General features: G+C 48.6%; 1 protein-coding gene across 5 annotated transcripts in view; it reads right to left on the bottom strand.

Annotated features, from left to right (window-relative positions):
- Window positions 1–22,737, bottom strand: part of LOC111840222 (partitioning defective 3 homolog) — a 163,369-nt gene that overhangs the window by 77,264 nt on the left and 63,368 nt on the right. For 2 of the 5 annotated variants that reach the window (XM_072710866.1, XM_072710868.1), the window contains exons 4-12: window positions 19,499–19,680; window positions 17,832–17,975; window positions 13,136–13,227; window positions 12,680–12,763; window positions 11,833–11,958; window positions 9,860–10,302; window positions 8,110–8,249; window positions 7,590–7,724; window positions 3,949–3,984 (exon numbers count right to left, since the gene is read on the bottom strand). In XM_072710866.1, the coding sequence (XP_072566967.1) occupies window positions 3,949–3,984; window positions 7,590–7,724; window positions 8,110–8,249; window positions 9,860–10,302; window positions 11,833–11,958; window positions 12,680–12,763; window positions 13,136–13,227; window positions 17,832–17,975; window positions 19,499–19,680 (1,382 nt within the window). The remainder of the gene's footprint in view (window positions 1–3,948; window positions 3,985–7,589; window positions 7,725–8,109; window positions 8,250–9,859; window positions 10,303–11,832; window positions 11,959–12,679; window positions 12,764–13,135; window positions 13,228–17,831; window positions 17,976–19,498; window positions 19,681–22,737) is intronic. The other 3 variants (XM_072710867.1, XM_072710870.1, XM_072710871.1) reach the window with 3 other exon arrangements.

Genomic DNA, 22,737 nt, shown 5'->3' with positions numbered 1-22,737 from the left:
TGTACATATGTTGCACCCCATTCAAACTGGTTTAAAATAAAGATTTCATACAGCAATGTCTCTTCAATGCCCTTGAACAGCAGCCTACAATCCATTACATCCATTACACAGACCTCACCAGGTATACAGTCATTCACGCACCTGAATAATTAATTAATTTACAATCAAGCCATGTCGTATGGTAATTAACACTAGCTGTTTATAGACCAGGGTGGAATCACATTATGCAGGGAGAAGTGGAATTAATGGAGGTTAGGCACAGTGGAGAGTGATCTCAGTCAAATGGTGGCATTCGCATTATATTTTCTCCATCCTTCACCCCCCTCTCCCTTCCCCCCAACCCCCACGTCCAATCACATCTTTCAGGCGAAGCGTCACCTGGGACGATTAGCGGGAAACTTTCCACAAATGCCTTGATTTGGTCACACCGGTGATGAGTTTGAAAAGCTTAAAAGGAAGCAATGAAGGGTATAATTGGGAGAGGAGCGACACGCTTGATGAGCATTGTTCCTGGGTGACGGCGAGCGGAGCCACCAGAATACCAAAGTGCCTCGATGCCTTGTCCCACAGTCCTGCGCCCGCATACAAAGACCTTCGCCAATGGGGCCCCGGCAGAGGTGAAAATTCACCCCGGGGAGGTCACATGACTCATAGGAAGACCAGAGGGAGTTTTCCCGGGAGACCACAAACCTCATAAACCCAGCACGGTCCAATTCTGCACTCTACCGGCTACACAATTAACCAATAGGGTTGAAGAATTTATTTTTTCCTGAGTTTCATTGGGTGACTGTCTGAGAGCCCATGAGGGAGGGAGTCCAGTCATCTGCAAAGATCCTGGATCAGAGAGGCTCAGCCTAAGCCATCACATGCTGTACGGAGAATAAAGGAAGTACTTCCGGGACCTGCTTTCATTTGAGAAGCAACAGGTCGGACCCTATAAACAGCCTCTACTCTTCTCGTTTACTAATCAAAAGCAGGTGGCAGACCCACGCGCTTTCGGAGCCGATTAGGCAGGCAGCTCTGGCTTCTGCCGCTCCTCGGCATACGTTTAATTATGCGAGCACATTGTTCCGGGCTATAACTGGCACTCGCACTGCCGTAAAAACAATGCCCGGCCCCGCACAAGCGATTCGCAGTAACGAATACGACCGCGTCATTAGAAACGGGGCCGCGACTGCCATTCTGGAAAAGCTGCGAGTTAGTCTAGAACGGTGTTTCCCGATCCGGTCCTCGGGACCCGCCGACAGCCGACGTTTTTTGCTCCCCGTCCGTGGGTCCCTGAGGACCGGCTTGAGAAACACTGTTCTAGAACATTCCATAGTTTTGGCATCGCCATCACAGGAAAATGGGAAGGGAAGAGCATTAAAGAACAGCAGAAGGCTTGTTTAACTCAGGGGTTAGGAGACAAATCCCTTTACTGACCTGTAACCTGTCACTAAAACTTGGTCCAGTTTTCATGCCATAAGTTATTCTTAAGTTCAGTCAGAGAAAACTTATTTCTGTGAGAGGCTACATCGCGTGGGGCTTATATTCCAGGGGTGGCAAAAAGCCCCCCCATTCCATCCTCCGATTCCCGTATCCCGTGGATCTGCTCGAGTTTTTCCACACACCTCACGTGGCGGCTCGTGCCCCCCCCCGAGGCGAGCCCTCATTCCCACCTCACGCTGAGACACTGTGCCCCCCCCCCCCCTGTATCCTCAGCATCTCACCCCACCCATCACAGCACCTTTCAGCACAGCCCCTGCAAAGAGCAAATACGGCAGGTGGCATCAGGCAAGCGCCTTTTTGAGGTCAGGATGTCAAGAGCGACCTTAATATCAAGATTCTGCTCGGCGCCGCTTTAGTGTCGAACCCCGGACAGATGAATGTGATTCCTCAAACCCGCAGACAGCATCAGGGCAGCAAAGGTTACTGTCTGGATATCAAACAGCCAAAGCATGATGGGAACACGAGGGCTGTACCATGTAGGGGGGGGGGGGGGGGGGGAACAGGGCCAGGAGAGAGTGTTGTGATTACCTCAATCTGGCAGTGACAGCCCCCGCCCCCCACAAACCTCCCAGAGTGCAACTGAGGGAACAGAGAAAGCAATAAGCCCAGTCCTGGAGAACTCAACGTCAGCGGGAAGCACCCGAATACCCCCATCCCCCACTGAGGCGAGGGCGTGCCTGCGTGCCCCATCACCTCTGCCGCGCGCGTCACTCCGAAACGAATCAGGGATCCATCCTTTCCAGTTCGCTCACCTCCCTGATGCGCCAGAATGCCGATGCCACAGCACCCCGAAGAGTGGGGGGGTGAAGGCAAAAGTTTCAAGGACTTGATAACGAGGCTGTCTTATTTTGGCACGTTTTGGCAAATGGGCCGCGTCGCTGTCAGTCCCGTCACCAGCGCCTTCGCCTCCAGAGAAAGACCCGGATAATTAGCCCCTCAACAATGACGAGGCTTGTTGCTTCGCTTTTGTTTCAAGCCCGGCAACCTCCCGTATTTTCCCCAAAAAATTCCTATCGCATGTCCCTGACTATTGCGCTAAAAGGTTTTTAATTCGCCGAGTCAACGAGCTCTGCTTATAACCAAAGTTAGAGTTCTGCTGGCACCGTGACAGACGGCGAATTGTCCCCGCTGTTTAGCATGTAGATTAAAACAAAAGATCGACATCTGCTACGAATAATTGTACCCATTAGCGCTGAAATGCGAGGAGAAGGTTCACTGCCAGATCTGTGGAATAACAATAGAGAACGATAGCATATATTTAGCTTACAGTTTCTGGAATCAAACTTAATTGCCTTTATTCAAAGTACACGGCCTTAGTCTCAGGAATTTCAGCAGAGGGGGATGGGACAGAAGTCTTGCGAAAATATGTCGAGCACTTACGACGACTCGATCCCGAATGCAAAAATTGCATAATAGTTTCTAATTATATTATTGAGAAAGGGACCACACTGAACAGTCAATGGCTAAATTACCAGGCCAGCGCCCAGATGAAATGATTTGCCAGTTGTAATTACATCTGACACTGTTTTTCATTTTGCCTCATGTCTTTCAAGAGGAAACATACACCCAGCTGTCAAGCAGACACTGAGGCTCGAGTTAATTACACAATTAAGACGTGCGACGCTTGACAGATACGGGCTCGTCGCGGAACCACCGAAAAACGGCAGATATGATCACAAAGGGGAATTCATCGCGCCATTTCCATCAGACTCCACTGAAAAGAGGAACTTTGGGCCTCGTCAAAATAGTTTATTTTCTCGTTCAGAGGCTTTCCTGCATCACAATGCTACTTAGTCAGGCAACACCAGCGTGTCCCCGGCACGCATTAGCACGGGAGTCACGCATGAATGTTATCGGACCAAACGACCGTAAACTGCAATTCTAAAGAAGCGGCCGGGATTAAAATTACATCCCTCCGGCGAGAAGCGGATTTAAAGAGATGGCTCACAATCAATCCGCACACGCCAATATAATTATGAGAAGAATGGATGGCTTTTGAAAACGTAGCACGGTAAACATGCTTGCCGGTGTTTTATATAGAAATATTTTCCTCAGCAAAAAGCAGACAGGATGGGAAGTCTACACTTTTCTTTGAAGAAAGCCATTATGCAGTAAGAACGGGTGAAATAAATCTGATAGTAAACATGGACATTGATATGACCTTAAACCACTGTTAGAAGCAGCATGAAAAACTGGCTCGCAGTGCAACCAGTATGAGTACACACACCATAACAGTAATCCCGCAGGGAACCGATGGAGACATACACAGAAAATTCCCAGAGGTCAACCGTAAGATATAGCACAAGCCTTGAAAGTAAGCCAGAGCACCACAGATGAAGTCATAGCAGAAGTTGTGGGGACCGGTTAGTACTGGTTTAGTGACACAGCGGGAGCATAACTGCCTAATGTACAGGTCTTCCTTTGAGACAATAGGACGGGTTAGTACTGGTGGAGTCTTACCAAATCTCTGGGACTCTGCATCCGAGGCTGGGTGTTCTAGAAGAGGTAAAGGATGAAGAGTTAAGAAACCTGGAGACGACGCAAACCAAAACAATAGGACTCAAATCAACACAAAACACGCACGACTGCAACACTATGGGCCAACCATTGGGCTGACCCACGGCTAGACAGGGCCCAAGCGGCGAGACTTCACCCATTCACCAGCTGGTCGACGACAAGTAGAACCAGAAGCTTACAACAGCAGTAAAACAAACAACATGACATTTGGCACACTATCTACGGCTTAAAGAAATCAATAACTGGCCCAGTCTAAGGATTTTTCTTAATTACAAGTTAATTAGCCTTAATTATTCACAATTAGTTTTTTTTTAGTATGTGTCCCTTTGGTGTAAAGAACGATTTCCACAATTTGATTCTGTTCAACAGTCGGCGGGTAATAAAACAGACCTTTTGGGTCAAGAGCCTGACTCATTCAGCTGTTACATGGAATCTGCGTTGGCGTATGGACACAACAGATAAAACCTTTGGCCATTTAAATGCGGCGACTGATGCGTTTCCTCCGGCATCTCGTGGTTCCTCCGGAACCGGCCAGCACAGAGGGACAATGTGCATTCCCCGGGGTGCGACAGAACCCCGTCCGACCCGGTGTGGCCCGACAGAGGCATCTGGTACCCGCCGGGTACGCGCGACATCACCGGCACTCAGCGGGAGGAACACAAACGTGACGAGAAGCGAAAGTGACGTTACAGAGCGCCGGCTAGCGCGCTGCTAAGCTAGTGCTGGCTGCTGCTGGTTCCTTCTTCCCTGGAAGCGTTTTTTTTACGTATTTTTCTTTTTACCTGTGGTGATGCGGTGGCTGATGAATTATTCAAAGCCCCGTAACTTATGTATGCAGGACGAGAGGGAAGGTTTTGTCAGGCGTTCGCCTCCAGCCTGCCATATTAGCATCATTGCTTCCACTGCTACCTAGCATTCTTGTCACATTTAAGCCTCCCCCATTCCTTTGTTCATCTGACTCCCCCAATATTGAGCCCCCCCAGTCAGCCCCGTTCCCCCCCCCCCCCCCCCATTTACCTTTCTGCCTCTGCCACCCCGGCACACACCCATTCCCTCAGGAACACAAAGCATCCACAACATCATCTCCTCGGCCGACGCCTGATACTTCGCAAATGTCTTTTTAATACAGTCCGTCCGTCCTTTTTCAACAGCCCACTTATCCAGCTACGCTCACAGTTGTTTGCAGCCTTGAACAGGGAGGACGTGAGGGAGGGGGGGCACTTAACAGGGTCCCGGGTGTGCTCTCCACGGTAAGAGGCTGATCACTCACTCACGTGGCTCTCGGATACACGCAGAAACTCGGGGGCCATTCGAACCCACTGCCACCCCCCCGAGGCCTCTGCGTCTCTGCTGCTGCCGCTCTCAGAACGACACGCACAAAATGCTCTCCCGAAGAACGCAAACAAGTGCGAATGACCGAGAGGGGCTTCGGTAGACGGTTCACGGGAACGAGTAGGACGGATCACAGTCTCGATTCAACGACGGAGACGGACACAACCTCGCGAATACAAAACAGCACACTGAACAAGTCAGGGCACGCCCAGTCCGAAGCGCTGAGATGCTGACAAGGGCTCCGCTAACAGGCGTGACCTTCTCCGGGTCCGTTTGGCTATGTCTGCCAGACCTCTCCACCCATTCTCTACGACTAGGAAAAAAAAACGTGAGAGGCGCAGATGCCCCGAGAGCGAAGTGGCGGTAACGAACAGCATCCGATAGCTGCAGCCATACGTGAGCATGTCTCCGGCCTACTTAATGGGAGGCGCAAATGTACAAACATTTGTCAGCGGCACGATGCAGCTGTCCGACGAAGAAGAAACACAGGCCCGCGTCTGCAAACATTGACACTGTGCAGAATGAATCCTGATGCTAAACACCCTGGCATGATCCGTACAAAGATTTACAAGCCCATCTCCCTGCTGCCTGTCTCGCTCAGATCACGACCGCAGCCTGTCACACTGATGACAGCTGCTCATTCTGTCAGCTCTTCACTGTAATACGAGTCTAGATTTATAACTAAATCAAGAGCCGAAGAGATTTAGTGGCCTCAACCAGACTCCGCCCCTACTTGTCCAAACATCACATAACCCCACCGCCCACCTCCACCATTCAGTGACAGCTCCTTTACATCACGCTTATAGCAGTCTTCCATAAGTGCTGATCCAGCACAGCCTATCGCAGGCAGCACATGGCACTGCGGGCAATTCAAAGACAGTAGTTCATCTAACCCCGTGTTCTTGGTCTGTCTGAGGAATATGGAGAAAATCCATAGAATATATGACAGACACACACACACAGTGTGCAAACTCTGGGGGATTTTAAACTGCAAACAACAAGGCCTAAGGCTACAGTGAGAAGGATTCCTTGCTTACCTCTGCGATATTCAATTATGGTACTGCAACATGGATTCTAGGAAATCTTCCAAGTTCCATCACATGATTAAGAGATCAGAAACGGAGTAACTTAGATTCGGTCAAAACAATCATTCCAATCATGCGGTTCTGTGTCAGGCTGGTACAAATTCCAGGGCCATAACTGCATAGCCTCGATATACGACAATAACTCGGCGTCAATAACTAAGACCAAGAGGAGGAGCCAAGCCCATTTGCTGCTATGGCAACAAGAAAAATAAGGTTTCGTCTGTATCCCTGGTTGCACACGAATGCCAAAGAATGCAGGGCGAAATCCAATTTAATCTTAAATACCTCTCTTTCAAGATGGCACTCTTTGGACCACGCCGGCGACCACATGGCAACGGCGGAACCATATTCACGAAGGAGGGTAAATTCTGATTGCGAATAATCGCTAAAAAACTTTACCGACGACACACCTGACACTGCCATTTCTAGGCTGAGCTCCAGAAAACTCCATGTAGACTTTTTTCAACCTGGGCCCTGGCTGTTCCTCCAAGACCAGGCGGCGCAATCGGGGAGCAGACGACTGGTTTACAAATGGGAGAACGTCCATCCTTATATTCCAATTATCCCACTTACTCGATCTTGGGTCACGACGGGGAGAATGTACAGGCGCACTGCAATCAGCTGTGCTTTAGAAGGAACCGTGACCTATGATGAGATCCTGCATATGACTAATTAGGGAGAGCAGGGAAGGGTCCTGGAGGTGATTTAAGCTGCTGGACCGCTTAGTGTGAGAGCACTCAGGAGGGGGACCAGGCAAAGTTTAAATTATTCAACCTTCTGATCTCACCGAGCAGAAAAATGGAGCTTCTCAGTACCGGTTGGAACCCAGAATGGTAATGAGTAACCCAAAGCCCCTAAAATAAACCCCATTTCTAATGAATCAATGCGGGATCCGGAAGAATCCAACCGAGGGAGACTTTTTACTTTATGATTGGCTCTCATTTATTCTTTTCTCACTGTTACTTATGGGCTGCTGACTCCAGCACTCTTAACAGTCCCGGCGACATAGAAGCTAAGCAAAGCCATTAAGTGCATTTTTTTGCTTGGTGGTTTAATGAGGTTCGCATTCCCTCTCGAGAAAAAACAGAGAACGCGCAAGTTCCAGACGACGGGGGGTAAACAGGGGGGGTTTCGAGGCACGGTGGGTGGCGGTAGGTGGGCGCTCACCCCTTCCCGTGGTTGTACAGCATCTTCTAGCTCCTGTCGCTGAACTGCCAGGGTGACGGAGCCCCCCAGAGGCGTGGCCCGCAGAAGACCCACAATCTGCTCCTGAGTCCTTCCATTCACGTCCACGCCATTCACCTGCGGGGGGGGGGGAGATAAGAAGTCACTTGTGGGAGTTTTACCTACACATGAGTGTTCTGAGGGCAGAAGAAAAAAATGATTGGCTCAGAGAGATAACCAATCAGATTGTAGAGGACGTGGGTCCGAGCAACTGAAGGAGGCGAGACCAACACATCTGATTGGTTGGTCCCACCTCCTCTGGTTGCTTGGACTCACCTCCTCTATAATCTGATTGGTTACCTTCTGCCTCCAGAACATTCTCGCGTAAATAAAATTCCCATGAGCTAAAAAGTCACAGCAGACGCACCTTGATATGTGAATTCGCTGAAATGCAGGAAATTAGCGCGAATGGACGAGTGAGACAAAGGTGTCACCAGCTGGCCAAAAAGTGAATGTCACTCACCTCCAGCAGGCGGTCTCCCGCCTTCAGTCGGCCATCTTGGATTGCAGCCCCTCGGGGGAGGATGTTCTTCACGTAGATGGGTGCAGAACCTGCAAGGGGGACGTCCCGAGATGTAATGCTGAAGCCAAGTCCCTCTGGTCCTGCACAGACACAAGAATAAGGAGGCGAGGTTTGCGCTGGACAGTTCAATCAGCTTATTTACATCCATGTCCTCATAGCATGTCGTGACCTCTGACTGCGTTTTACATTTTACTGCCTTCTGGTACATATTTTATAATACGCTGCTCCATTCGTCTGTCGCTGGCCACCTGTACTCTTGGAAAGGTCTGATATAGACGTGACCTAAATTCCACCCATGCCGAGGACGCCCTATCGGTGCCAGATAGCGTCACGCAAGATGCAGAAATAGAGTAAGACATGCTGAGGGCACAGACAGGGACCCCTTTTCGGTGACCCGGGGGTCCTTTCACCACACGACACAGAACTTCAGACTCCCAGCGATCAGACCGAATGCCCTACGACGCACAAATCTACACAAGTAACATTGATGCAAAAATTTCACATCATTACTGACTTCTGCAGGTTAAATACGAAAGTATCCTAATCATAACCGAGCCCACAGCACAAAATCAGCCTATCGAATCTCTACTGGAAGGAGCACACCCCCAATCATGCGTGTAACTATTTCCACATCCAAACAGAACTGGTTGCCTGAGGCACAATTAGCCCAACAGGGCTCCTGTGTGTGTCCCAGAAAGGAAAACACCCTTTAACTACTACCATGACCTCAGAATCCTCCAGGCAGCAAACATACCCATTGGAAGACAGGAACAAATCAATAAATGAGCAGCATGGAAAGACTCCCCCAGCTTGGGAAGAATGCCAGCGAAAGGTCGAATATCGGAATCTTTGAAGACAGAAGTCTGTAAACGTGCTTCAGGCCCCTGGCTTTGACACGTGCTACCTGATATATAACAGTGACATCTTTACTACTCTTTTAAATGACAGGCAAGTCAGGAAGGTCCCTAATTCGCATTCCACTTTCCCAAGTTTAAGCTGACTGCATGCCGCTCACATCACCTTGACAAACGGAGTGATTAACCCCTAACAGCATGGGGTTAACCACTGAGGCATTCCACTGTTCTGCACCCGGCTGCTGCCGAACGTGTTCTGGGGTGATCTCCCAACGGCTGACATTGTTTATTGTTCTCCCAGATTTCAGGCTCCCCAACGAAGACTCGTCTTCCCAGAGAACGCGGCGAAGGCCCCATGAATCATTTAGCGCCGGGGCATCGGGCTCCGGTAAAAGGGCTTCATTTATTTATTCACACAGCGGCGCACCTGGTGCCCCTCCTTCAGAGTGAGCTATTGTCACTCTCCATTCAGGCCCTCGGCGGCAGAGCGTGGCATTCTGCACACGGCACAATGGCGCTGACGGATGCCGACTGACACCCGGGTGATCAGCTGGATTTCGCTCTGCCTTTGTGATCTAACTATGGCGTTGATTTCTGAGTGTACCTCGAAAAGTGAGGCAGACAATATGTGAAATGAGGCTTCCAAATCCCCAGTAGGGGTGGTGGTGGGGGGGGGGGGGGGTGAGTTAAGCACAGTACGGTTCCATTAAGCTAAAACAGTCGACGAGTGACATACACGGTAAACCAGGAAATAATATTAACCTGCGGACCTTTGAGTGTGGAGATAGAGAAACAAGAAAAAATATATAGTCACAGCAGTATGACATTAGTCTGACCTTTCTTGAGGTGGATGTCAAGTCTCCGGCCAACCTTCTTGGCATATCCCATGTTGGGGGTGGAGCCCGCTGCTGTCGGTTGGCCTGTTGAGGGCGTGGTGCTTCTCGGGCGCTGAGGGGACAGCGGCGGGCCCAGGGGGGGCTTCCCCGCGGGACCGGCGGCGTGCGGCAGCGTGGAGCAGAAGCTGACCTTCTCCTGCTGCATGTTGGCTGGAGGCTGGGTCCGTGGGCCGGCCTGAGACATCCTGTGGGGGGCGCGGTCGGGTCTCCCCACCAGGCTGCTTCTCTCGCCGGCCCAGGAACCGCTGGAGAATGGACCCGGGGAGCAGGCGGGACTCCTATCGCTCTGAGAGAGCCACTCGTACTGGGGCTTGCGTGCTGCAGGGACCACGTGGAAAAGGATGACAGGGGTCCGCAGCGCCAGCCGGAACATCTGCTGGGCTCTGTTTGGGGGGGGGGGGGGGGGGGGGGGGAAAAGGGACAATAATGCAGACAAAAACTAATTAAGACAACGAGCGGAACGCGTCAGACTCTCTGACACAACGGCTACCGCGCTTTGTGGAAATTCGGAAACGCGGACGGCTGACGGCAGGCCAACAAAAGCCCTGAAAAAGGCAAACTTTAACTTGAGCAATTAATAAACGGCAAAGAGTGTGGAGATTACGGAAAAGCATGGCATTAGCTAGAAAATAAGAGATTTTATCAGACCAGGGCAGAATTAACTGCAAGTCCTTGGAGAATATTATCTACTGTAGAACACGGCCTCAGTTCGCTTGGCCAGAGTTACTTATGAAGGACAGCAGGTATCTGAAGGAAGGATCTTAATGCTTGAATGGGAGGGTCACAAACTAAATTCATCATATAGGTTCAGTCTGTATAGTATTAGTAAAAACTATTAAATATACAAGATGTATAATATGAGCATCAGGTATGTAATGAACTCTCTGACCATTGGCTAACAAGTGAATGACTAAGCACGTGCCCTCTCTGATTGGTGAAAAGGGAGAGGACACCAAACATCCATCAATTCCTATTGGTCAAAAGGGTATTAAGGAGCAAGGATGCCACTTTCATTGGTGAGGTGTAATACTTGGCATGCGGCGGGGCCTGTTGGCGTGAAAGAACACGCCATCAAACCTCTGTTACATGAACAGACCAACCAGCAGACTCAAACCTGGACCAGAAGGCAGAATGAAGCTGGCTTTTGGAGCTGGAAAATTGGATATAAACCCCTTGAAGCTTCTGGATCCATGATGGTCTTAATACATAAAGCGTTTAGCATATAGATGGCCGTGCCCAGAAACAGCTCAGCCTGCGGTCTGAGACGATAAACGATCCGAACCACCCGACGCGTGTTAACATCCCTGTGCTCGCCCTTTATTACGACACACATGACAGCACGCCGAAGCCGTCTGAATACATCACCGACAGTCACTGATTGGCCACCGCTAAAGTAAACAAGATGCCTCAGGCAGAGTTCCGTCGGCCAAAATGAGCATTGCAGAATTTATCTTGTTCTTACTCTAATTGTTCAAATTAAAGTGAACGCCACTCCTCAACGGAGCAGTGACAGCCCAGTAATCACAGGGCCTGGGTCCGGTCGGATCGCAGAATGAATTATTATATTACAGGACTGTTGCTTGACTTAGATTAACGACCTCTGAATGTGTAATCATGCAAAAAAATGCTAGCAAGCTCAAATATTTATAATTATATGGCCATATCATTAAACTTGATATTTTTTAGGAAGCACAGCAAGCGATACTGTGGTTGCAAATTAAGATCCGGGGCGGCTTGCTATTGGTGCATCACAGCAGCATCTAGGAAGTGATGAACCACTTTGTTGCTTGGAGCCAAGGTGGATCAGGAATCTGTCGAAGGAATTTCACAGGCAGAATCTGATTGGATGTTAGTCACTGGGCAAGAGGGGGAAGCAAGGCGATGGGCAAGCCCACACAGGGCAGGGGTCTTACTGTTCGAATCGAACGTTGCGCAGGTCTCCGTTATTAATCCGTACGATACAGTCGTTCTCCTGGAACAGACTCTGTTCCTCAGCTTTGCCTCCTCGTTCCAGGCGCTTCACTAAGAGTCCCAGGGTCCTGAGAAGAGCCAGACCACATGTGACCTATGCTATACTAGCTGGAACAGTCACATCACATGGTGATTTTTACCACCCCGGCGATGCCGCCCAGCTCAGAAAGCGTAGCTAGTCCGTTTCAGTGGCCGCCAAATGTATCAAACGCAGCCGATACCAACCGCAAGACATAAAGCCAGGCATCAGCACAGAAGATGCAAGGGGCACAAAGTTGATGGAGAGAGAGAGAGAGAGAGAGAGAGAGAGAGCGGAGAGCTAGTGTGACAGCATCCGATTCAAAGGTACGAGTCAACATCACAGCGTTTTGTGTTTGGTTTTCTGCACACACGATACGATCTATGAGTAAAGCCTGGCAATTTAATTCCACTTCTTACTTAATAACACCTGTCCTTCCTGCTTAAATCTCAGCTAACAGCTAATTTACCTGGATAGCATCGAGTGAAGAAAATCAGGCTGGACTCCAGCCCACAGGGAAAAGTGCTGCACGCTGATTTATATGCAAACGTACATGAATAAGCAACAAGCCGACAGCTTATCACTGCGAGCCCGTTAGAATGGACTTGAATGACAGCCGAGATGGAGAGGAATGAAGACAGACAAGGAGGGTGCGGGGTGATATTCGCCCGACAAAGGGGGGGGGACAGAAGCGTGAGGTCTAGAAGGACGGGATGCACAGCGCGAGAAAACCAGCTGCATGGCGCCGGGCCGTCCGCCAGGCGGTTTACCTGCGCTCGCGCACACTGAAAGGCACCACGTGGATCCCCAGAGGGCCGCCGTCATTGGATACCTCCACCAGCTTTACAATCTCACTGCGAGACAACGATGAGCGGGTGGTGGGGGGGGGAGACAAAATGAAAAAATGCAAAAAAATAAATAAATAAAAATGACAGATGTCTCAGTGGGGAGGTCAAACCATTCTAGTCCTCGAGGGCTAAAATGGCTCTATATTTTAAAGGAAAGGATAAAGTAAATGTGGGTGGGGGTCGGGGGGGGGGCGGACCTAGCCAATCACAGGTAAACAAAAAGTGACTACCTCTGAAGAAAGGTAATTGGAGAAGATCTGTCTGTTCAGTGAGAATTGCACAGAAACATTTTTTTTTCCCCTCTCAAATTGGATCAAGATTCTCGTCATTCGTGAAATAAACTTCAACGGCGGGCCATGAGTGTATGCTTGTACTTACTCAAGGGACTGAACCGGCACGTGATCCAGACCAGAATCAGCACGACCCAAAGGCTCGATTCGGCCATTCTCCCCCTCCCTCGCATTCTCATCCTAGAAGACAAAAGGCAGTAGGGGGTGTTTGTGAAGAGGGGAACCCACGCCCATAGTCAGAGGCTCCAACAGGGGACTCGCCCTGCAGGTGCGGTTCTGCTCAAACGAGGGAAAAATACTGGAGCATCATGCTAAGTCATTGGCCAGGTGTTAAGGTGAACACCTGCAACTTAACACCTGCAACCTGCATCACTAAGAAAAGACTGGATGCAAAAGTTGTAAAGGATTTGGATTAAAGCAAATCAAGTTACCTTGAATTGTTTAGTCTATACATTTAAGGACTATAATGGACACAGCATGAGAGAAGAGCAGTGGGCTTTACTGAGTGTATTAGACCTTGTTCAAAGGACGGGTTTAAAAAACACTGAGGACACACGTTTCCCTCTTTCCGACAGCAATAGGATACTACTGGCTTTCTTTGCTACTCTGGAGAGACTGTCAAGGCCATGCTTTACGAGTTCAAGAGCTGAAATGGAGAGCGCTTTGATGTTTATGCACGACGGAAGCCACGTTTGGCACGGTCCATCTCGACGCTACTCCAAGGCACGATTGCGACGACTGATCCTTTTCGACACGCCGAGATTAATTAAGAGTCATTCAGGTCATTTACAATAACCTGGGCAAAAAACACCTCTCAGGCCACACAGTCGGGCATAAATGGTCACACACTGCAGATTTGGACATGCACCAGATTTTTCAGGTCTGATTCAGGTCTGCTTGGGGTGGGTTTGTTTCTGACTGAATACATCTCCATTTTACCGAAAAAATATAAACAAAGGGAGAGGGGATGGACATTATTCTTCATGATTGCTCAAAAAAACAAAAAAAAGAAAAACAAACAGAGGTCGAGAATGTGGACTTGGTTTGAGGTTACTGCGCTGTTCACTGCGCTGTTCACTGCGCTGTTCACTGCGCCGCGCACGTCACCTCCCTCCATCTATCACTCAACAAATCCCTGCTAAAAATAAAGACAATTACTGCACACGTATCTGTAAGACTGCCAGATATCTGAGGCAAGCCACAGTAAATATGAAGTTATTTATTCATATTTATTTTTCTAAAGGAGGAAAAATCAGACCACTTTGACAAGAAAATAATAATGCTATAGTTAGTCCTCTTGGCACGTTTGAGTATCTGGTAGACCGGCTTCCCATGGAAAAGGTACAGATGCTGGGAAAGAAAATTAACTCACGTAGTCGGAGTAAATCACTAGTAAGGAAACAGCTGGTTTTTTTTTTATTTTCTTGCCAGGACAACCTTTGCCTGGTCCATCTCCCTCCCATCGGACTGGCCTAGGGAATAGCCACACTGTACCCAGCACAGGGATGGTATCATTCAGGCCAACCAGTCACAGGCTGGCCAAGGTATTCCTGACGGTTCGACCTTCGTTGCGCTTGAGGTCAGTCCTGACATAATGTGGACAGTTCCAGAGCCCCCCCCTCTGTGAGTGGTTCACTCTATTGAGGAGGGAGGAGATCTGTCAGGTGAACGTGAGCGGAGGGGAACACCTCAGCCACAGCAGAGAGCAGAGTAATTCTTCCTAATGTTTATTCCATTATTAATAAAACTGCCAATCGTGGTCCCCTGCACTTCAGTAATTCTGCCATTTGATAAATAGGTTTTCTGAAATTCAAGTGGAAGAAAATAAACTCACACGTGAGGCGTGATGTGTATCTCTGCCCGGCACAAAGGAGGGGGACGGACGGACGGACAGACAGACAGATAGAAAAATGGATGGATGGATGAATGGATGCTGTAAGACAAAGCGCAGCAGGGCCGCAGATCACAGATAACATCCCCCAAACACTGACGTCGTGGGCTTACTGCAGCAAACAAGCAGTTTAATTAGCCTCTTCGCCGGCTTTTCCTTGCACACGCAAACGCAGCAAAGGAAACACGTTGAGAGAAGCGGCCCCTGACTGGCGAGGCCACAGAGCCGGCGCTGGCTTCAGTCCTAATTAAAACTCAGGCCGATTAAAAGCAGGAAGCTCTGGCACGCAGGAAGCGGGTGGCCAGAATTCACAGCATTGTTGCGGACAGAGTGAAGAGTCGGGGAAGCTGACCTTTACTAAAATAACAGCCACTCACTGCTACCAGGATACGGTCCCCGTCGACTCCAGCCAGACTTATTTAAACAGACCATCAGGTATAAAAGAAAACAAGAGGAGTGGCTCACTTAACATTAACTACTTAACACACACACGCATGCATAGATATGCGCATAGACACACACGCATGCATAGATATGCGCATAGACACACACGGATAATTATTATGCACAGAATACACAGCGAAATGAAAAATAATACATGACCTCGGAGTTCTGTGGAAATAGAAAAAAAGAGGCATGTATATCAGAAAATAAACCCCCCCCCCCCCAACCCACGTGACGACAGGACTAATTCATGCCTCCCCCACACTATCACAGCACAATCTGCAGGCGCGGTAAAGCAAGCTCCGCTCCCAAAATACACTTCCACTGGCAGGCCTTTGAGGGAAATGTCAGGCTCGGCATGCGGAGCGTAAACACGGGCTATTCCGATCCCCAGCCCCTCGGGGACGGTGCCATGACCCGTTCCGCACCCTGCGCTCCAGCCCCCCAGCCCTTATTTTTAGACTCACCACGCCAAACTTCACAGGGAAGTAAATAAGGGGCCGCGGGGACTGAATGAGATGCTCTTAAGCGCCATTTACAAAATGTCACCCGGAGAAAATAAAGACAGATGCGCGTTGAATATTTCATGTTACGGCTGTAAAATAAAAGGACACAATCCAAGGTAAAGTGGATGAAGTAGAATAGAATGAATTTCAGACAGACGCGTGCACCATTCTCTGTGTGTGTGTGTGTGTGTGTGTGTGTGTGTGTGTGTGTGTGTGTGTGTGTGTGGGGTGGAGGGGGGGATATTTCCCTGATGTCTTGGGGGCCCCTGGAAGGCGAAAATGCCCTTTCGGTTTAACCCAAAAAGACAGTGAATGTGGGAAGGACAACACACCGGTCACCTCTGTTTGCTACACAAGGATGAGGTGGTGAAGAGTCTCCGCCATTGAAACGGGAACTAGAACATTTCCCCAGAATTCCACACATCTACGGGCCAGTACTGGTTTTTATCATACATGAAAAGGGGGATATATTCAATGTTTGAGGACTAGCATGATTAATTTTTTAAGGGGGTGTCAGATGACTGGAATTAATGCCACTGAACAGATCTGCCTGTCCCTAATTCACGTCAATATGTGAGTATTTTAGTGTGGGGTTTCACTCCACCCGAGAAACCCAGATATGGAGTGACAGCCTCCCCAAGTTCTCTAATCTTCATCCCAGCGATCACTCACCCAGCTCAGCCCGGCTTTGAGTTTATTTTTTCTCTAACTTTCCCATCTGTGAAGTCAGGTCCTTGTTTCCATTTGTGTCATGTTAGCTCAGTCCTACTCTGCCCCCAGTTTTTGTAAATAAACCCCTTCCTTCCCTCTAAGTCCCCACGTCTCATGGCTCTGCCGGGCACACAGACTAACGTGTGACCTCTTCCTCTTTCCCATCATTCCCTGGCCATTCCCTGAACCCCAACACACTGCGAGACCTACATGCATTCTCCATAATGTAAAACACACAGGAAGGGAAAAATGTTCAAGTGTCATAATGATTACATTATAAATACTTAAAGCAGAACAGGATCCTATAACTGTCATGACAAATGGTAAACATTAGATAGCCACAGAAACGTCTCCGATAAGTTACACCGAGTCACTATGAAGGGCCTTAAGTAGAGCCATTTCCTTTACAGCAGAAAGATTTCAGACCGTTCCCCTGGAGAAAGAAACTTGGCGACTTCACAGGAAACGACATATTGGTCAACATTAGTAACTACTTCTACACAGCTACAGAACACTAAGCTAGTCTGACCAGACAGCCCCATGACAGAGCCCAAAATAACCATAAACCTTACGGCATAACCAGCCGCAGCCTGTTTAAGGGCCGCGTGGGGCCGGGATTCCAGTCTTGTCGCTAGCAGCGAGCAGCCGGCCTATCACAGGAAAGCCTCTGCGGGCTGTTTGGCTCGACGTGCAGAGAAGTGGCCGAGCGTGTCGAGAGCGATGGCAGTGGATCGGGGAGTTGCAGCTTCAGGCTCCGTCCTCAACTTTCTGAGGACAGATTTTGCACTTAGAGCAGTGTTTCTCCATCTGGTCGTCAGGGACTTACAGACAGTCCACATTTTTTGCTCCTTCCCAGATAGTCCACATTTCTGCTCCCTATCTGACAGAGAGCACGGAGGGAGCAAAAACGCGCATCGGCTGTGGGTTCCCGAGGACCGGACTGGGAAACACTGCCCTAGAGCAGCAAACCAGCCTGCCTTCCTCAGAAGAAGCAGCTAGAAAAATGGTGATTACTTCGTTAATGGCAGATAAATAGCATATACCATATTTGGGGTGGTTAGCATGCAATGCTAACAGGCAATTACTTCGGACCATTTCAATCTGAAAGTTTCCCAATATTATGCTAGCCTTCCAAACCCCATTTCGGTACCATGTCACAGTGAAAACAGGCTGGAGTGTGGCACTGTTTCCCTGCAGACGCCGGGTACATGCAGAGCAGGCGCGTGGTCTACCTGCTCCTTGCGCTCCACCCAGGGGTCCACCACGGCTTGGCTGGTGCTGACGGACGAGCGGGTGTCGTCCCTCTGGAAGGCCCTCGGGGGCACCCAGGAGCCAGCATCCCGGGGCAGGCTGCGGTAAGTTTCCAGGGTACGGCCCTGCCACCAACGACACGGCTCCATGACGACACCGGTGACCCTCCATTTTTTAGGACCGACGGAGAACTTCAGTGGAGTTTCACAGAGAGATGACAATCTCCCACCTTACCCCCATTCAGACATTGCGACGAATGCTGGGATTATACTCAGCAACACAAAATAACTCTTATGTTCTCGGGGAACAAGGCCCGCTATGCCGTGAGGGGTCATTCTGCCACGTTCTGGCTAAACACCCATAAACCTACAGGAACATGTTCTTGGACTGAACTCAGTAACACCCAAAAATGAGAGGCAGGTTACACCATTGTAGTTCCATTCCGCGGGGCGCTTACTCTCCCAGAACTCACAGCGTGACAATTTACATCCAGTCAGATCAGCATTAGCAACATCGGTCATGCAGTAACAAAAAATACACAAGCCCAGGTTATTAATCAGGGAACAGGGGACTGAGAACATCGATGCTTTGTTGAGGGCAACTCTGTAAAAGGAAGAGAACTGACTAATTCTTTCTGTATTTCCTCTAGAGATGGCAAGCATATTTTTAGTCGGACTACATGATTTTATTACATGCTCTGTTAAAGATCTCGGTTTGCTTGGGCATGACTGTTTAAACAGAGAGGCAAAGGAACCATTTTACAGGGTTTGCATTCTACAAATTTCTACAGCTGCGCAGTCCTGATTCTTTTGGATAAAGGCTGCCCACAGAATGAAAGAAATAAAAGAAATGAAATGTAAAATAAAAGTATAAAGTAGCCGTCAAATAGGGCAATTTTTCCCTTCATGTCTTTAAGAGGTCACCAGTATCATTAATAAAGAATTCTGAAAATAACATCGTCTTCCCCTAACAAAATAACCAAACTGTGTAAACAACAACATGATATGTGCAATTGTGTAGTTATATAGCAATCGGCAAATGAATCAGTGCTCAGCGCTGCCATGTTCCCCTCAGTGACTGGTGGGAATGATGTCGTTGCCATAGCGCCGAAGGCTTGCCATCGATATCAGGGGGTAGCCATTTTGATGGGTTAATTGGGTCCTTTTTCATTTGCGTACCGGCAAGAAGTCAAGGCCAGCAGCTTCCCGGCCTAGTGTCATTTCACACGTGAATAATAACATGGAAGATTCTAGAACTAGAGGAATAAAAAAACTAGGGGGGGGGGGGGGGAAGAACCTTCTTAAAGGTAACAATAAAAAAATCAAAGGAAAAGACGACTTCAAAGAATTCCTCCATTGCTTTAAACACATAGGCATGTCAGTCGCTGGCATGGTGTATATTTAGTGTCTTATATAATTCAGCACACTGCTTTTCAAGACGTGTTATATATGATAGGTGCAGGTCTTATGGGTTTTTAATTGCTAGACTGTGGGAAAAATAAAACCATCTGTATGACACAACTGTTGAGCCACTAAGCAGTTTTGGTTCCATTGTCCATACGCCCTCTTTTTGATATTAGATATCTGGTTTCACTGCATGCGTACAACATCGATCACATGACCACTACGGAGACGCCAGGAGTCGTTACCCTGCAGTCCAGGCTGTCGGCCGCCCCGGGAGACGTGCGCGGCTTGAGGAAGCCGACCGTGGTGGACCAGCGCGCGGGCTGCTGGCGGGATGGCTCGCCCCGCACAGGCCGGGAGTCACGGAAGGAGGCGCTGAGGACGGCGAGGGCGGGGTCGCTGCTCCGCCGCACCTGCAGGGGCATGTCTGGGGGAGGCGGGGTCCGGGGGGGGGGGTGTTAGACACACGGCAAGGTCAGTGGCTCACAGGTGTCCGAGTCGCCATCAAACAGACAGGAAACACCCATCTGGTACAAGTCAGCTGACCCAGAAACACTCACATGTGACACACGCACAGCTAAATTCAGTATACGAGCTTAGGGCCAGCACCACACTGGAGTAACCCATTCCTGCGTCGATTCAGCTGCACAGAATTCTCTTTAAAACATCGAATGCCTGACCCATGTCTAAATACAGATGCTGCCCAGGTTACGGCGAGGTTACGTTCCGATAGACCTGTCGAAAGGTGAAAATATCATAAGGCAGAAACGCATTTTAATACAGTACACCTACCCTAACAAAAATCATAGCCTAGCCTACTTTACAAATATGCTCGGAACACTTACATTAGTACAGTTGGGCCAAATCATTAACACAAAGCCTGTTTTACAATAAAGCGCTCAAAATCGCATGAAATTTATGGAATAATCATACCCATTGTAAAGTCAATATATCGTAACACGGACCATCGTAATCGGGGAGCGTCTGTATCTATAACGTGGATCAGTCCCAGGATTCTGTGCTGGGGGACCATGCGTTTATTATTAGAGAGGAACAGTACAGGACGAGACAAGGCCGTGACTAGTACCAAATCCAGAACGTTGGCTAAAGTCATCAGTCATACTTACCTGATTTTCATGCTAAGGTCACAATAACGTGATTTTTCAGACTGAATGAAGTGTTTATGCATTACACACTAAAAAAGGTTTATTAAACATCGAATGTCAGACTTAAAAACGTTGACAAAAACTCAACAGCATCATCATGCAGTTTTTAATACGCTTCCCGGCTTCGCAAGAGTACTTGCTCAGTTGTGCGTTTTTGAGAAGGTTCAAAGAGTCGCTATAATTTTCATCCCATCTGCGATGATCTCCCGGGACAACATGGAAGGAGTAAAAAACCCTTGCGCAAGCATGGACAAGGCCTAAATTTATTGTGTTACGCATTCATGTCAGGATCATGTTACTGTGAGACATGAGGATTTCTGGGAACAAAGACCTTGGGAAAAAGAAATCACATTTTCATTCCAGGTGAAAATGACTAACAAGAACAGTTTTAATGAGAAGCTCATTGAGAAGACCTATGATCCATGACAAGGCGACACCAGAACACAAGAACTGCTGGGTATGTAATGTCCAGACCGGTTCTGGAACTGATTGGAGTTCTGGAACAGATCAGCCCGTTGCAGAATTAAGCGACATTGCGAAACGTTTAAATATTGAACGGACAAGCTGAGTCACCATGGTGATGGGGAAGAAAGGGAAAGGGGCTTTATTTTTTCATGCGATATTTCTACATATTCATCATGACCAGACAGACAAGGTTACCGAAAAAGATGCATGTTCCCTGTAGCCCCGACAGAGAAGACGACGCATTCTACAGGAGAGATACGCTGTTCCTGCTGAGCCGGGGCACGGCCCATTCCTCACTGCTGACAGCCCGGGACACGGAGGTTTCACCAGGGGCCCACGAGAAGTGCCTGACCAGCTGAGGCAGCTATGTGGACCCCAGCGAAAACGTACTGGTTATGTTCCAGCACCATAAACTGGCGGATTACAAGAGCCAGATGACACTGGTCTAACCAAGGATGGAGTCTGAGCTATAGGAGCGGGTCTCTGCTCTCGTATAAAACGCTCCCATAATTTAATGGCTGTTGAGTGCTTGCTAATGACAACGCAGCATATGTTACGTGTTAAATGTTTACGGCCGATAGAAGTCGGTCTTGAGTAACTATCTGAAACAAAGAGGCAATGAAATAAACATTCGAGGCGGAGTGCGGTAAATGGTGTTTAAAACGTGCGTGCTTAATCTTAATGCCGAACGGCGACGTGATTTTAAATAATGTTTATCATCGCAGAACAATTTAACTTTTCCCTGTACAAATACGACGACCACAGAGCCGGCTGAAAAGTGCAGAAGCATGACGTGCTCTAATCTCTCATGTTTAGAGAGCAAAAAACTTGCAAAGAACAAAGTAGGGATCTCCGTGTTCAAGTAGCAAGTCTTAGGAGCACAAAAAAGGGCTCCACACAAGTCACATGATGTTCGAGGCTGGTGGGTCTCATGTAACTTCCAGAGTAAAGCATGAAGGAGGATATGAGCAACAAAGGACCAACTCTTTTAGAGTATTGCTGTATTGTGTAAATTATTTACTTAAATATCCTCATGAGTAATTAGGGATGGATCTTGTGTAAGCTGACCTCTAGTTGAGCAGATACAGAGTAAGTCTGCGGGGTGTAAAATGCCAGGCAACTGAGGGGAACCAGCTGCACTTATTCTCTTTGTTGTTTCGTATGATGAGTCTGGAAATGGCCTCTCATTGCGTGCGTGAGGGAAATATTTTGGCCGCAGAGCTGCACGTTAAAGATCTGGTCAGGCCTCGGACATTCAGGCTTCAGAGAGTCACCTCTACACACCGTGGTTAGATTGAGTTACGAGACCCGCTGGCTTTGCCTGGTGTCTAAGCCATAGGACAGAGTCCATGGTCTTTGTGGGTGGAGACATTCTGAAGACCCGCAGACTCCTGACTATCTGTGATTGCTCATGTTTATTGCAAGAAAGGACCAGAAGCTTCAATAAATCTCTTTCAATGGCCGACAAAGGACTTGGGGAGAATGTTCTGGAACATTAGGCGAGTAACTGCCCACGCTGAGTGTCTTTTTTTTAAGAACGCTGTCTAAATGACCAGAATCTTGGAAGCATCAGAATAATCTCAGAAGAACAATTAGCCTTTTTAAATACTGGGTTCAGACCATGTGCTTTGCTGAAGATGAAACAACAGGATTTTGATACTTAGTATAAATTCTGCAGGGCCATGAGGTTCAGGAAAGGGGGGGGAGGGGGGGGGGGGTTGGCGACAGCAATCAAGCTCAATCCTAAATGGGAGGCAACTTGGCTTCTCAAAGCTGCACTATTTTTATCTGAAAGTATAACACATGGTTTTAGCCAAAAAAAAAAAAAAACAGCTGATCCCAGAATGACTGAA

Source organism: Paramormyrops kingsleyae, chromosome 4 (assembly GCF_048594095.1).
Source record: "Paramormyrops kingsleyae isolate MSU_618 chromosome 4, PKINGS_0.4, whole genome shotgun sequence".
Lineage (NCBI taxonomy): Eukaryota > Metazoa > Chordata > Actinopteri > Osteoglossiformes > Mormyridae > Paramormyrops > Paramormyrops kingsleyae.
This window is presented reverse-complemented; position numbering and strand designations above follow the sequence as displayed.